Genomic DNA, 15,607 nt, shown 5'->3' with positions numbered 1-15,607 from the left:
ATTTAGATTCATTGAGGGTAAGCTTCCGTTTCTGAATAACCTCCAAAAATTTCTTAACATTGCTATCATGTTCCTCCTGAGTTGATCCAGCTACAGTAATATTATCTAGATATGGGAAAGTGTCTTTAAGACCCTCATCTTCAACTAACTTATCCATAGCTCTCTGAAATACTGCTACTCCATTAGTGACACCAAATGGAACTCTGCAAAACTGATATAATTTCCCTGCACCCTCAAAAGCAGTGTACTTTCTCTCACTCTCTTTAATGCTAATTTGGTGGTATGCACTCTTCAAGTCAAATGTGGAAAACACCTTGTACTTTGCAAGACTGTGCACCATGTCCTCTATCCTTGGAAGGGGATATGCATCTAGTTCTGTGTACTGGTTGATGGTTTGAGAATAATCAATACAAAGTCTCTTTTGTGCCTGTCAAGTGGATCTTTTACAACTACGACCTGTGCTCTCCATGGGGATATGCTTGGTTCAATGATACCTTCAGATGACAAGCGTGATAACTGGTCACTTATAAACAACAGATCATCTTCACTATAGCGTCTGGATTTGACTGCAATTGGTTTACACTGTTGGGGCAAGTTCGGAAACAGTGAAGGCTCCTCAATATCAGCTGTTGCCAAGGCACAGTTACTAGTTACCCTTAAACTTGGTTTATTTCCCCATACTGAAAAGTTACACTCTTTGTGCTGCTTTTGAAAATCATGACCCAAGATCACATCACAACATAAATCCTTTAAAACCCTAGCTGAACACATGGATAATTCTGATTGACATGACCCAAGTCTACCGTAACATACCCAGGGGAGCTAGTATTCAAAGATGCTGATGCCATTGAAATCTCCTTGGTTGCAGGAACTACTGTCAGCTTTAGTTTCTGTGCCACTTTCTCACTTATGAAACTATCCGAACTGCAAGAGTCAATTAATGCTTTCAGTGAATGACCATTGACAGTGATGTCTGTAGCTGCATGTGAAAGGTTCTTTGGAAAAGTGGCAGCAAGTGTGAGCAGAGTGGGGTTATACAGTGTAGCAGTAGTGCTGTCAAAAGTCTTAGCCTTGGATCTACAGACTTTGGCAAAATGACCTGTCTTACCACAGTTGTTGCATGTAACAGCACGTGCAGGACAACTACCCCTACCTGTAATGTGGAATGTATTACCACAAAAATAGCATTTCTTCTTTGACGAATGTGCAGCAGCGACAGTCGAGTCCACAGGTGATCTTCTTTCCGCCTCTTCTTTCGTTGACTGCAGTTGTTGGTCATCACAAGGCTGTCCTTGCTGTCCTGGAACTAAAGCAGCTGCATGAGGAACAGGCAAGTAAGACGTGTAGGAATCAGCATTACGCTGGGCAAGATCCAACGTACGGGCCTGACTGTACCCCGCCTCCAGATCCAAGGACTTGTTTTCTAGCAGGCGCTGACGAATAAATGCTGAGGCAATACCGTTAATAAACGCATCACGTACCATCTCCTCCCGGTATTGTTCAGCTGTGACTGCCTTAAAGTTACAATCCTTGCTTAGTTTATGTAACTCTATCAGAAATTCATCAAGGGATTCACCTGACCGCTGTCGTCGGGTTGCCAAAACATGCCTTGCAAAAATCTCGTTCGGTAACTTGACGTAAACACTCTCTAGTTTTGCAACGGCACCTTCATACGTAACACAGTCTTCAATGAGTTCATACACACTTGGGGATACACAGTTCACTAGAGCCCTCAGCTTGTTGGGTGCGGCCTCTCCACTCTCCTCTATGAAGTTTTGAAAGGTTCGGTGCCAGTGTTTCCACTCCTTGGCCGCCGTAGGAGAGCTGGGATCTGTGTCCAGTCGACATGGCTTAAGCAGCTTAGCCATGACGAGTATTCTGTTGAATAAATTGTTATAAGACTGAAACACTTGGTAGCAAACTACAAGCTTTATTCAACAAAATACCGGCTCTCAGATCTATAACATAAACAGACAAAATATCTAGCGTTAGTCATACAACACATACAACATAAACAACTTATGACAAACATAACAGAACAAAATAAACACACGTAAATTTACATATCAACAGAGGAACTGCAAGAGGGGAACTACACTCGCCTGAGGTGCGACTGTAACTAACCGTACACAGTGATACCAAGCATGAAAACAGTTACGCTAGTGTCGCCAGTGTACAATAATTACCACAAAAACAATAAACGAAAACATAAGCAGATTCTATATGCAAATCCAGAATCGGATTCGCACCAAAATCTAACCAGCTTCTTAATAAAATATTCAAAGAAGAAGAAGCAAAGCTCCACTGTTAACTGGCCCGTGGTTCCGATAACATTTAGACAACAAAGTGAATCAAAACACAAGTTTCTTGGTGGATGTAAATATAAGGTGCTGATTTTATCTACACCAACACCATTTAATATCTTATCTGGGACAAAGCCCGCAATGTTGTACGGCAGATAAATGTGGCCCAACTCTGGTGTCGTTACACAAAAACAGCAATGTATGAAATACTGTGGTCAGTCGAATTCCTCATACATCTCTTCACTGTCGTGGGGAGGGGTGTCATGAAACTGAATGGTACGCTAAAACTAAGCATTTCAGTTTAATAATTATCAGTTATTCCTTTCGTCACTTGAATTTCTCATGAATAAATGTCTACTTGTAACACTTGCTTCGCCTCCAAATGACTATCGCCCACAAAGGTTTTGCAACTCGAAACCACGGAATATTTATATTTATGAACTGTCGAAATGGAAAGTAAAATATGATGAAGGGGGTTGGGAGTTTGTAGGGAGATTATTTCTGTTGATCCACGAATTAAATAACATAAAAGGAATAGAAGGTAGATTCCCCTAAGTTAATCAGACAGAAAGAACCAATCACGGAATAGTAAATGATTTTTTAAAAGAATTATTTGGTATTTATATAAGAAAAACTGCTGAATTACAGATGTGGCAACATGCAAAACTTATCTAGTTCTTCTTGGCCCAAACTTAAGTCATAAAGATTACTCTGTAATCGGAGGCAAGATATTAAAATTTAGGAATCAGAAATACCACGAGGTGAATGAGAATTCATCTCAAACCGAGGGTATTTTCCCTGGGAACTAGACAAACAATGACAAGGATGCTGCGTGCCAGATTTTCCCTCTGAATATGTCCGTGTAGTATTAATTATCAACTTCCATCTTTAATGCTAATCACATTATATACCGAAGCTGAGGTAGCAGTGTATTTCATCCAGTGATATCAATTAGACTTTTATAGTAAAAAATGTACCATGAAGATGATAACCATTGTACTTATTTCAGACATGGTGGCGTACTGTTTTTGAAATATATTCTTCGACATTTCTTTGAAAGAATAATCGGATCTTTCCTAGATAGTGGCCCCCAAGGGTTAATCCCGGCGTGTTTAGTATAAGCCCGTTGGGGATTACTGTAAAAACATAAACCAAAGACTGTAAATATCCTAAAGATAATGGTCCCCAAGACATATTAGTCCTAGATAACGACTCCTGAAAACCCTTGGAGGTCACTATCTAGGAAAGATCCGAATAATCTACTGAATAAGTATTGTTCTTCGCCAAAAGATTAATTAGATCCATACCACTTTTGGTTGGCCTGAAATACGAATTAAACTTCTAAACGTTTTCAAAACTGGTTTCTTGCAGTTTGTTAGTTTCTTGATTTGCACTGGGCTACAGAATCAAACTACGTCCTTATTTCCCCTTTTTGTCGTTTGCAAGTGCTATGTAAGTACAACTTCCTCCTCATTGTCCACTTTTTACCTGTCACAAACCTTGATATATCACCAGCTTTGCCGCTCTGCTGGTGTTATTTACTCTTTTTCTTATTACCTGGTCTGTCTTTGAATTTAAATTTTAGAAGACCGTAATGGTAATCAGGAATGATTGCACGGTATGTCAAGGGACAAACACTGAAAACGACCCTGAAGACGATTTTGGTTTATAAGGGTTGCTTATAGGGTCATTCATAAAGTTCTGGGCTTCCAGTTTTGATTACTGCAAAGAAACTACTGCTCGGACTATGCAGGGAAACTTCCAAAAATGACCCAATAAAATGCTGCACCATAGTTGAGTACGTTAGTTTTGAGATTAGTCCCCATCTCACCATTAATGGCAAGATTTACTCGCCAGAACCGCAACAGATGAAAAAAGCAATCAAAATGATAAAGAGCTCGGAGAAAAGCTGCGAGCTTACGGACGTTGCTCCAGGATATTTCTGTCCATACAACACAAGTGTTTGTGGCTGAAGCGGCCAACTGTGGTTTCGAACCGTTGACTCATGTCCCTTACTCAATCCTGATACCGAGTGACTTTTATGTTTCCCAGGCTCATATCCCTCCTGCATAGTCTACATTTTCGGAGCGATAACGAAGTCTTTCATGCTGCCGAGGAGCACTGGAGGTCCAGGATAAGACCTCCTTCCACGAACCGATGGCAATGCTGAAGCATCAGTAGACTAAGCGCACCGGACCTAGGGGAAACTGTTAAAGCAACGAGAGCTGTCCTTTTTCTTGACATTTTGAGTGAGACCGAGAACTTTAAGTATGACTCGCTTAGTTGTTCATCGAAAATTATCTGTTAATTCGTTTTATATCTCAGTTCCTTGCGTTATCTTTATATTAATGAGTATCCCTTGAGTGTTTAAATTGACGGTTTTATGATACTTCTTTCAAACTGAAGCATTGACATTAATAAAACCCAGCCAGTTTTACCCATACTTTGCATACCTTTGTTGAGTTTAAGCCGCTTTTTAATTTTCTGTAAAAGAAAACAATTGAGATGGCTATTTGTCTGTCCGTCCGCACTTTTTCTGTCCGCCCTCAAATCTTAAAAAATTACTAAGGCTAGAGAGCTGCAAATTGGTATGTTGATCATACACACTTCAATCACCAAACATACCAAACTGCAGCCCTCTAGCTTCAGTAGTTTTTATTTTATTCAAGGTTAAAGTTAGCCATGATCGTGTGTCTGGCACCACTATAGGTGCCAACAACACAGGCCACCACCGGGCCGTGGTTGAAAGTTTCATGGGCCGCGGCTGAGAGTTTCATGGGCCGTGGTTGAAAGTTTCATACAGCATTATACGCTGTACAGAAAACTCGATTGCGCCGAAGAAACTTGGGCACATTTTTTACTTATCAATTATTTTCATTTCCTTGAGAACATGAGTCTCTGTTGTTCTTCATGTAGTGTCACTTGCAGTTATGATTCTCGAAGTCAGCAGTTCTTTGTTCTTATCACGACAGTTTATCTAGATCTGATGAAGCTTCGATATGACTGATTTACGGGTAAATGAAAATTGTCAGAGTGAATTTTACCTTTCTATTGTTACAGAAGAAATATGATCAATAACTTGCTCGCTTCCATTTGAAACCTAGTTAAATATCGCCTGCGTTGTTGTAGATAGCAAAATACTTGTTCTTTAACCAATGTTGACTGCGAATTCGCTGGTACAGTTTCCTTATAAATGTAATTTATCTTTTGAAGTCCTTTCGCAACTAATTCTACAAGTCATACAAGTTTCTGATAACCTAAACAACATTTTTTTTACAATGCTCACTTTAGAATATGCTATGTTACTTATATTAAAATATATGTTCAGTAGGCAATAAATATATTTTTTCACTCGTCTTGATTCATTCCACCGTAGTGAATTTATTCGTTACTGTCCAAATTATCTATCTAGCATAGGTACACCGAACTTTGGTGTCTTTTCGTGCTTCTTTTTTTAATGGGGGTGGGGGAGAGAAGGTGCCAGCATAGATTGGAGTATTTTGTACCCAAGGTCCATATACTTCACCTTGATCGTACCTTTAGTACTATGTTATACATAATTGTCACTGGCACACATATCCACTTGAGTGGTAATATGAAGCTAAGGGTTTTCGTGAGTAAATATCTTCGTTATATTTCTGTTTTATTTAATTATATGGAACACTCATGACAATAATGGTTTTTCTTTTTTCAGTGAGTAAATATCTACACAAGTACGTTATATTTCTGTTTTATTTAATCATATGGAACACGTCAAAATCGACAATAATGCTCTTCATTGAAAACGATATAAACTGCATTATTATTTTTCAGTTATGAGGTAGCAAGCAAGTATGCACACAAGTACACAAACCGATCCTTGTCCAGCAGGATATCTGAAAATTCTTTTTTAGTTATTGCGGAATCTTACTTTTGCAACAAACTACATCTTCGACTTTATATTAACTAGAGGGGAAAAAGTTAAGTATATCTTAGTTTAACCAGACCACTGAGCTGATCAACAGCTCTCCTAGGGCTAGAAATTTGTTGATCCTGTATCTCGAGAGCACATGTTCATAGAGATGAAATTGAATTTATTACTATTAATCCCTTTTCTTGAGTCTATACAGCTCACAGTAAATACACTGTAATACTTTGCAAAGACACATGCCAGCTGTCTGTTTACCATATTCTTAACCACACAAATAAAATAGATGAGGTACAATACACGTAAAAGAAACACGTAAACTTGACGTCCCTTCCATAAGTCCAGGAAATGGCTAGTACACAGTGCTAAATTTTCTCATTCATTCAACGTCATTTGTAATAAGATACTACACACTGATGTGGTTCTAATTATTACGTTCGTTCCCGAACAATGTCTCACTATTCCTTTTTAAGGCAACGCTTTCCATGTCGTCTGTGAGTAAGTGAAAATCCCCACGAGCCGAGTAAAAAGTTAACATTTTTGGTTCAGGTTTATATATTTTTAAAACGTTTTTTGCGTGAGGTCACACAAGTGTGCTTATTGGCGTATCAGTCAATAACAGCTGCTACAATCTAACGACCATACCTAAAAATAATTTCACGTAGCGAGAACTCCTTAACCTATCTCCCAAATCAACGGTCTCATTTTGTTCTTTTCATTTTGACACATTTACATCATTCTTGTATGCGAAGACAAAATAGTCAAGTATAGTCTCAGTGTTTTCGTTCAACAAGGTGGCCATCAGCATTAATTTAATTTTTTTTTTTATTTTACTTCACGGCATCAGTGCTTTGACTGGATGTTTTGTTTAAAACACACACACACACACACACACACACACACACACACACACACACACACACACACACACATATATATATATATATATATATATATATATATATATATATATATATATATATATATATATATATATATTGTTATATTCTGAGGCCGGTTGGAAGAATGAAACTGGATTTTTTTGTCAACCGCCTTAAGGGCCAACACCTAGCGCTCAGAATATAAGTAATAAAAATGAACGAGTAGACCAACTTACCTTCATTTCACATCTAAGTAAACAGAGAAGTGGAGGTCGCCTTTAAACAACCAGTCAATGACTTTAAATTGAATTTATTTACAAAATGAGCAATCAGAATACTACTATGAAATGGCTGACTGAGCAGCAAGCAAAGCACATGCAATGTACAATAACAGCTAGACAATGCATAGCAAATAACTGAATCTGACAGGGCTACAGCCCTGAAGTAGTTTGACACGCAAATGAAACTCTGCTGTTGAGACTGGTTGAATGATTCTGGGTGGTTAATGCAATGTGTTTACAAAGGGGGAACTGTGCCCAGCCCCCTGGACTGCTGAACATCAGAAGACTCTTGCATGTAGCAAGATGGCAGTTAAATGTCTAAGGCGATTTGGTTCACAAGGGCAGGGGCAGACCACTCGAAGAACAAGATAACAGGATTCTGGAAGAGAATTCCAGGTTAGCATTCAAATCAAATGACTTTCTCTTATCTGAAATTATTTATGCATGATGGAGGGATTTATCAATTAGATTTAATTAGCACATGGTAACACTATGGCGGGAATGCTCTAATTATTATCACTGAACTAATTTAATTTGAGTTTGGGGCAAGTCATGAGGGCCAAACGTACTTGCTAGGCTGTGGGAAGCAAAGGGGCTTTGATTTAGGAGAATGGAAAGTTGGAAATACTGAAAATGGAGAAAAATTCACGAGAGGAGAAAGACAACTGGCAGCAAATTGCTACTTCAGACGTACCTTATTGCATCTGTGCATGGAGCTTGCTTGCAAAAGATGAATTTCGGCAGCAGAAATCTGACACCTTGCCAATGTGATTAGCAGCAGGACCTCACTAACGATGTATGCACTTGGTCCCTTTGGAAGAGTGTGTGTGTCCAACCAGGGCGCGATGGGTCTCCCATTCAATTTGAAGCATGGGGCCCCAGTACATTGGTCGATCTGAAAGCAATTTCCGCCAGCAGAAAGGTCGAATGGAAATAGGTCTTATAGGTAAGGCTACTAGGGTCAGCATAGCAGCCCAATTACGGCCCTAGCTAGCCCTTCTGTCCCTAACAACTTTCTCCCCCCAAAAATCATACAGTGCTGGGGCTAAGAGGTCGGCATGGTCCCCCCAAAATCAGGCAATATAATGTAGGCCTACGTAGGTTCACCACCTCTTAGTGAAGTCTCGTCCAGCTGCCATTAAATTTGATTTCCTAGCTAGGAAATCAAATTTACATATGTATATATATATATATATATATATATATATATATATATATATATATATATATATATATATATATATATTTTTTTATCACATCACCAAGACATTTTTTCTGCTAAACAACATTTGTAGCTTAATTTTTGTATATAAAATGTCATGGTGATGTGGTAAAAATTCATAATTAACTGTGTGTTCCAAACATAACAATTGGCTGTCATGGTGGGGGTGAGTTGATGCTGACGCTAAGTAGAAATCCCAGCACTCGATGGGTATAAGTATGGCAGAGTCGGCATTAACTTATACTTCTCTTGATAGACTAATGGTCTTGAACGTCGACTGGAAGCCGTTGGAGGGTAATGTCGGGTGTTCGAGTCACATAGGTACCAATCCATTTATCACTTATAATTCCACTTCGGTGATACTCCTGAAGCAGCGCGAATTGGATATTAAACATTTGAAGCTTAATTTATATATATATATATATATATATATATATATATATATATATATATATATATATATATATATATATATATATATATATATATATATACAAATACATATATAAATATGTATATATGCAAACATATATATAAATATATATATATATATATATATATATATATATATATATATATATATATATATATATATATATATATATATATAGTAATCAACATTTTATTCCAAGACAAAAACAGTAGTCAGCTTTATTCCAGATTGTCTGTCTAAAATAAACAAACGTTTCTATCCCTGAATCAATGCGCAGTTTTTTTTTTTTTTTTTTTTTGGTGCAGCTCCTTTGAACACGTACCTGTGGACGATCTTTATATTAAGAGAAACAATTTTATCTCTGGCGCTTCCCTTCTTTATATTTTGCTTATCTGATATCTTTAATAGTGCCGTAGTGTAAGGTATGTATCATTTTTAACGCCATAGCCAGAGTTTTGTTTTTTCCAACCATTTAATCATCAGAAACTTTTTACATCAAGACATTCAGTGCTACTTGCACTGTAACAACCAGTCATAACTCGTGTGTCTTATTCACCAAGTAATCTAACCGAAATCTGTTTACATTTAACGCTATCGTGCGCATGACTTGTCGGTGCCGCACATCCACGATTGGTTTTGTTTCTCTCTTGTCAGTTCATGCTTCTACTGCATCTTACACTGTTGAATTTATAGTTTCTTTTAAGAATGTTCTGCACTAGTGTGTGTGGTCTTATGTGCCTTTACGTTGCTTTATAAACCTCTTCGCCCTTGTTTCTTTGTCTACCTTCTCTTTAGCCTAACTGCTATTGTATTCTGCACAGACTTTAGATTGGCGACATAATAACAAACTCTGAGGTCGTATCTTCACTGGCTGTCGTTTGTCCTAAATTCATCTCTATTTTGGTTGTTCAGCAATTGTTTTCGTCAACAAAACTACCTAATCTAATTCTTCTCCTATCTCTTGATGCACTGACCCGTTTTCCTTGTTCATTTATCTTTCCTTTTATTATTGCTTGTACTCACGCTCGCTTTTGCGCCATAGATCTGGGGAGGTGTTATTATGTTGTTAGTGTGCCTTTGTTAGTTCCCTTTTAGCTTTCTGTAAAAGAAAACTATTGAGATGGCTATTTGTCGGTCCACCCTCTGATCTTAAAAACTACTGAGGCTAGTCGGCTGCAAATTGGTATGCTGATCATCCACCCTCCAATTATCAAACATACCAAATTGCAGCCCTCTAGCCTCAGTAGCTTTTATTTTATGTAAGGTTAAGGTTAACCATGGATCATGCGTCTGGCAGCACTTTCCGGAGGTGTCACCGACGAACCTTCACCTGACCGCATCTGGGGAGCAACTGAGCGCTGATCGGTCGTAGCTGTAGCTGAGAGTTTCACACAGTATTATACGCTGAAAGGAAAACTCGATTGCTCCGAAGAAACTTCGGCGCATTTTTCACTTGTTTTATTACGTTCTTACTTTAACTGGCTTCCTCTTATCGTCTGCATTGTTTATTCATAATGATGATAGTCAAAATCATCCTTCATAATAATAAGTCTCTTGTTGTTGCTTATCAAATATCTAATTCATATAGATGTAAAACGGAACGCCTACTAGGATTTAAAGACTAAACAACTTATTCTCTAGAAATATATCGGTGCAATATCTTTAAGGTTAAAACATTACTGGATAATCATAACTGCGAAAGTTGAATTTAATCTTACCCAGGAACAAAAGTTCTAAGAGTCGAAAAATTACAGTTTCAATCACGACATATAAAACTTTGTAATTAATATAAAATGGATAAATAATGTCTATACACAGTATTTCTTCTTTAGATGTTAAGTCTCTCTGCTATTTGATGTCAAACTCAACAAACTGTAACAATGATGTTGTTACATTTGCAGTTAAATTTAGAAAATCTTGATAGAATTTAAAACAGTTTAGCGATTCAAAATTTTGTTGTGTTCCTATGATTGTGAAAAATTAAAGGAAGCATGGTTAGGTAGTTCCAAAAGCTTTGCATATTGCTCATCAATATTAAGATATACAATGGATTACAAATATATTTAAGATCCGTAAGTTCTTGTTATAATGTTGGAAGAGTAATAGTCGCATTTCTAACAAGAACTTAACAAGTTGTGCAACTTTGTAACAATTCGAAAAAATGTGAAAGTAACTGTAGCATTACTGGAAAGGTAGACAAACATCAAATAATATTCCTGAAAGACTAAGGACCTTTCCCTTTAAAACCCATGTTCAACGCTATTTCGTTTTAAAACCTTCCAGCTCCTCCACAATATTCATGCAACCAAATATACTCGCAAAGTGACTGTAATGAAAAAGTCCAGAGATTGTTTACTCTGGAACTTCCTAGAAGCGATGGAACAAATTAGTACCTTGAGCTTTCATACATATTTTGCAGAGGCATCTTCAAGCTGAATTACAAAGTGAACAGTAACCATGGGAGAGGGTCTCTACGATGTGAAGCGCCCCTGGTTCTCCCCCAAGAGAGAGGCCACAGGGAAAACACTCCAGGTTTGGAGAGGGCACCCTTGGTTCACCCAGGAAATGTAGCCCCATAGCTCCAGAAGAGGGCAGCCTTAGTGACAGACCTTCAAAACTGAGAGAAGGACCTTGGGCTCGCCTGGGAGAGGTAGCTACGGAGGAGACCCTCCTAGACAGTGCGGGACTCTGGCCTCCCCAAGACCCCAGGAGAGAACCTCCTGGATGGACAGGGCCCTGCAAGCCGCCACAGAGAAGTCAGCATTAAGAGAAGGGCTTCCCAGCTAGTAGGGGGGTCCCTGGGCTCCCCAAGCAATGGTAGCCCTGGAGGAGGGCCTCCCAAATGGGAGGCTCTGGATAAGCACCTCCCAGTTGGTCATGGGCCCTTAGACTCCCACCGGAACCAGAGAGGGCAAGGGTCCCTTGCTCCCCAAAGGAAAGCAGCCCCGTATGAGTACTTTTGGGCCAGGCAGGGGTCCCAGACTCCCCAAAAGAAGTCACTTTTGTAAGAAGGCTTGGCAGCCAGGCAGGACCCACTGGACTCCACTAGTGAGGCAGCACAAGGGAGTGCCACCCAGCTGGGCAAGGGCCCCGTTGTTAGCCCTGGAGGACGCATCTCTACCAAGGGTCCTTATGCTCTCCTTGGGGAGGCAACTCTGGACCATTGCCTCCTGGCCAGGTAGGAGACCCGTGGTCAGGTAGGTGTCTCCACGGTCACCTGGGCCGTGGGTGTCTCACGGTTCGCCCAGGGTAGAACAGAGTTCGGGCGCTTCAGTTACAAATTGGAAATTCCAAGCCCTTGGCTCGGCTCTGAATGGATATTCTTCCTCAAATAGAAATCTCTCATGAAAACGCGAATAATTTGGAAGGTTTCGCATTCATACGAGGATTTTAGCAAGTCTGAGAGAGAGAGAGAGAGAGAGAGAGAGAGAGAGAGAGAGAGAGAGAGAGACTCACCTTATTAGCACTAAGTTCTTTGAAATGTTGACCCAAGACTAAAAGGCCTCTGCCTGCCTGTGTTAAAATAACAACGTCCTTCTTTCCTTAGTTTAAATTTCCATGGGAAAGCATGCATACATAAACAAATTCACACACGCGCACATTTAATACACACACACACATATATATATGTATATATATATATATATATATATATATATATATATATATATATATATATATATATATTAAATGTCGATACACTTGTGACGTCTATTATTTTAGGACATCACTTAGTCAGTTTCCTGGACCTTCTCTCACCCTCAAGGCTAAAACTCTGAAACAAGTGCGAGAATTGTTGCGTGCTGTTTCATTTACTGTCTAGACAGCTGTTTGAAGCATTAATTTCTGGTCTGAATAATACAATTGTAATTCTGGATTGGAAATGCCATGCAATAACTTTTATAACAACTGCTGCCGTCGCACATACAAAAAATGAAATGTAGGTATACGAATGAAAGTGAAAATTAGCAAAGACTTATGATCGGTCCGGGCAGATCTGCCGTGAGGATTCACAAGATGGATGCGTTTGGTTCCAAGTTAAAGAACTGGAAATTGCGTCGGAACGAATTCTTACTGCTGGAGGGGAGAACGTAGACAGAGGACACCTGAATAATCAATGAAAGCTTCTACAGTCGGATGTTCATCTGCTTAGGCAGTCATCACTCGGCCATAGTTATCCTCTTGGTAAATTTCAGCATCTTTGATAAGGCCATTTAGGAGAAGTTTATTTTCATATTCAGTGTAGCCACATGATGGCAATCTTATGGCGCGGCACGGCTGATCTCAAATCCTCCTCCTTGACCCCGCGAGAGCGCGTGAGTACGTTCAAGGGTGGTGTGTTCAAGTGTTTCGTATTAGTTCATTATCAGTCTTGCAGATTTCGTTTAACCAACCTTAACTGCATACTTCGAGTTTATTTCTGTCGTCTCCTTTTTTATTGTAAAAAATATATAAGTTGATTACTATACTAAGTGATACAAGTTTCAGTAGAGCCTAAACATTTCCTTTGAATTTAATTTTTTGCCTAACAACATCCTGTCTCTCTCGCTTTTTGCACGGTTCACATCAATCTTTCTGCGCGTTATTCCTCGCGTTTCGTAGGCGACTAAAACAAGTAGTCCAGTCCACACATGGAAAGAATGCGGCAATTCAATAAACCTCAGTGAATCAGTGCTTTCAAGATGAATGGAAGACGCTGGATGAATGCTAACGAAACCTGGGTCAAAAGATAAAGAAAGTAGAAAAATAAACAAAAAGTAGTTGCAATATTGTTACTTATTTGACCAGTATTATTCTATGAAGGTAATAAGATTTTATCAACATAAAATTTTGTAAATCACCTACTTATAGTGTTACAGATACAAACGGTTTTCAGTGAAAACTGGCCATTTTCATGTCCACAACAGCAAGATCCCAGATATTGTCGACCTTATTCACGCTCTATTTGATTGTTAATTAAAGCGAAGATTTTACATCATTTCATTACAAAACATTACTTTCCTGAGCAGTAAACAAATTGATGATTAAAATGCCATACTTTTGATGCGCAGATAGTATTATCATGGTGTAGAGAACATGTATGCACTGAGAAGGCGGTCAGAAACATCCTTGAATACCGTTTTATTATGCAAGCAAGATTGCCAATGGTATTGTTTTCAGGCCGCCGTCATATTGTGTACACGTTCTCTACTGCAAGCGTAAGGTCTTAATCCTCAAAAAGAATAATGTATATACATGTGTATATTTATACTTTTATCTTTACCTTTATATTTTATATATATATATATATATATATATATATATATATATATATATATATATATATATATATATATATATATACATACACATGCACACACACACACATATATACATATATATATATATATATATATATATATATATATATATATATATATATATATATATATATATATATATATACATGGTGTAAAACGTGTCATTTAGGGATGTATTATTAGCAGTAATAATTTTAGAAAATACGTCCTATGAATCTATGTTGAAATACGAGTAAAAAAATGTCTTGATTGCGTGACAGCTCACCCTACTACTAAGTAAGTCTGTTGGGTACTTAATAATTTTACAGCTATTCTGATTAGAATATAAAATGTTTAAACTCTCTAAGTTGCGATATGCTTTTAGTTTTTAAAGTTTAATTTTTCGTCTGTTGTAGAGTAACTTACAAATTATCAAGTAGCTCACAAAGATAATTAATAACGACTTTATGACGTAACACTTTTCAGTGTACGTTTTTAAATGTGTGTGAATGTACACGTGATCATGCACTCTGCGTTTTGTTAAACATCTTACATTCCCTCATTTTGTTAGTAAGTTTTGCTTATCTAACAGACTCAACAAGACGCAGTCATTAGGCTCTGTCCCAAACCTTTTGCCTTGGGGTGCGTCCACAACTAAAGTAAAACATGTCATAAACACGTGTCGGCAACTTGCATATAGATATCATAAACAGGTTGAAAACAAGTCAGCGACTGCAAGTGTACAACGAATCTTTGGCAAACGTTGGGTAATGTATTGGTTAGGAATCTCAATGTGTCATAAACTTGTATTTAACCTAATTGTGATTTGTGTGCGTTAAGTTAACGACATGTGTTCTTGTTTTACTGCAGTGTGGACGAATTCGTAAAGTTCTGTTAAATATTTGATTGAAGTAAGATTGTAAGATAGTATGAATTATGGAAGCCTCTCAAGCCGACTAATGTTTACTGTCTTACGAACCTCGAACCTAACCAAAATTAAGGAAGGAGAAGTTTAAAAAATGTTAGCAAGAGCAAAACTTCTGCACAAGATACGATAAAGATACGGAGATAGGCCCCGCTGCCAAATGAACCCTGCAAGAAAGGATAATGGGATTGAATGGATTTCCACACACACACACACACACACACACACACACAGAGAGAGAGAGAGAGAGAGAGAGAGAGAGAGAGAGAGAGAGAGAGAGAGAGACATTTTTCATTTACACAAAATCATGTGAAAACAGGAATTAAAAAGAAGCTAACCCAAGACTGTGACGTGTAGTCCAAGATAACAATAGACC

At 38.2% G+C, this 15,607-nt stretch overlaps 1 protein-coding gene across 1 annotated transcript; it reads right to left on the bottom strand.

The window, feature by feature from the left end:
* Window positions 1-369: 369 nt before the first annotated feature.
* LOC136827082 (uncharacterized) lies at window positions 370-1,868 on the bottom strand. The gene is made up of 2 exons (XM_067084835.1): window positions 804-1,868; window positions 370-705 (listed from the first exon to the last, which is right to left on the bottom strand). Exons 1-2 carry the CDS (start codon window positions 1,866-1,868, stop codon window positions 370-372), a joined length of 1,401 nt encoding a protein of 466 aa, XP_066940936.1.
* Window positions 1,869-15,607: the final 13,739 nt, after the last annotated feature.

Source organism: Macrobrachium rosenbergii, chromosome 41 (assembly GCF_040412425.1).
Source record: "Macrobrachium rosenbergii isolate ZJJX-2024 chromosome 41, ASM4041242v1, whole genome shotgun sequence".
Lineage (NCBI taxonomy): Eukaryota > Metazoa > Arthropoda > Malacostraca > Decapoda > Palaemonidae > Macrobrachium > Macrobrachium rosenbergii.
The sequence above is the reverse complement of the archived record's forward strand: the minus strand, read 5'-3'. Positions and strand labels throughout refer to the sequence as shown.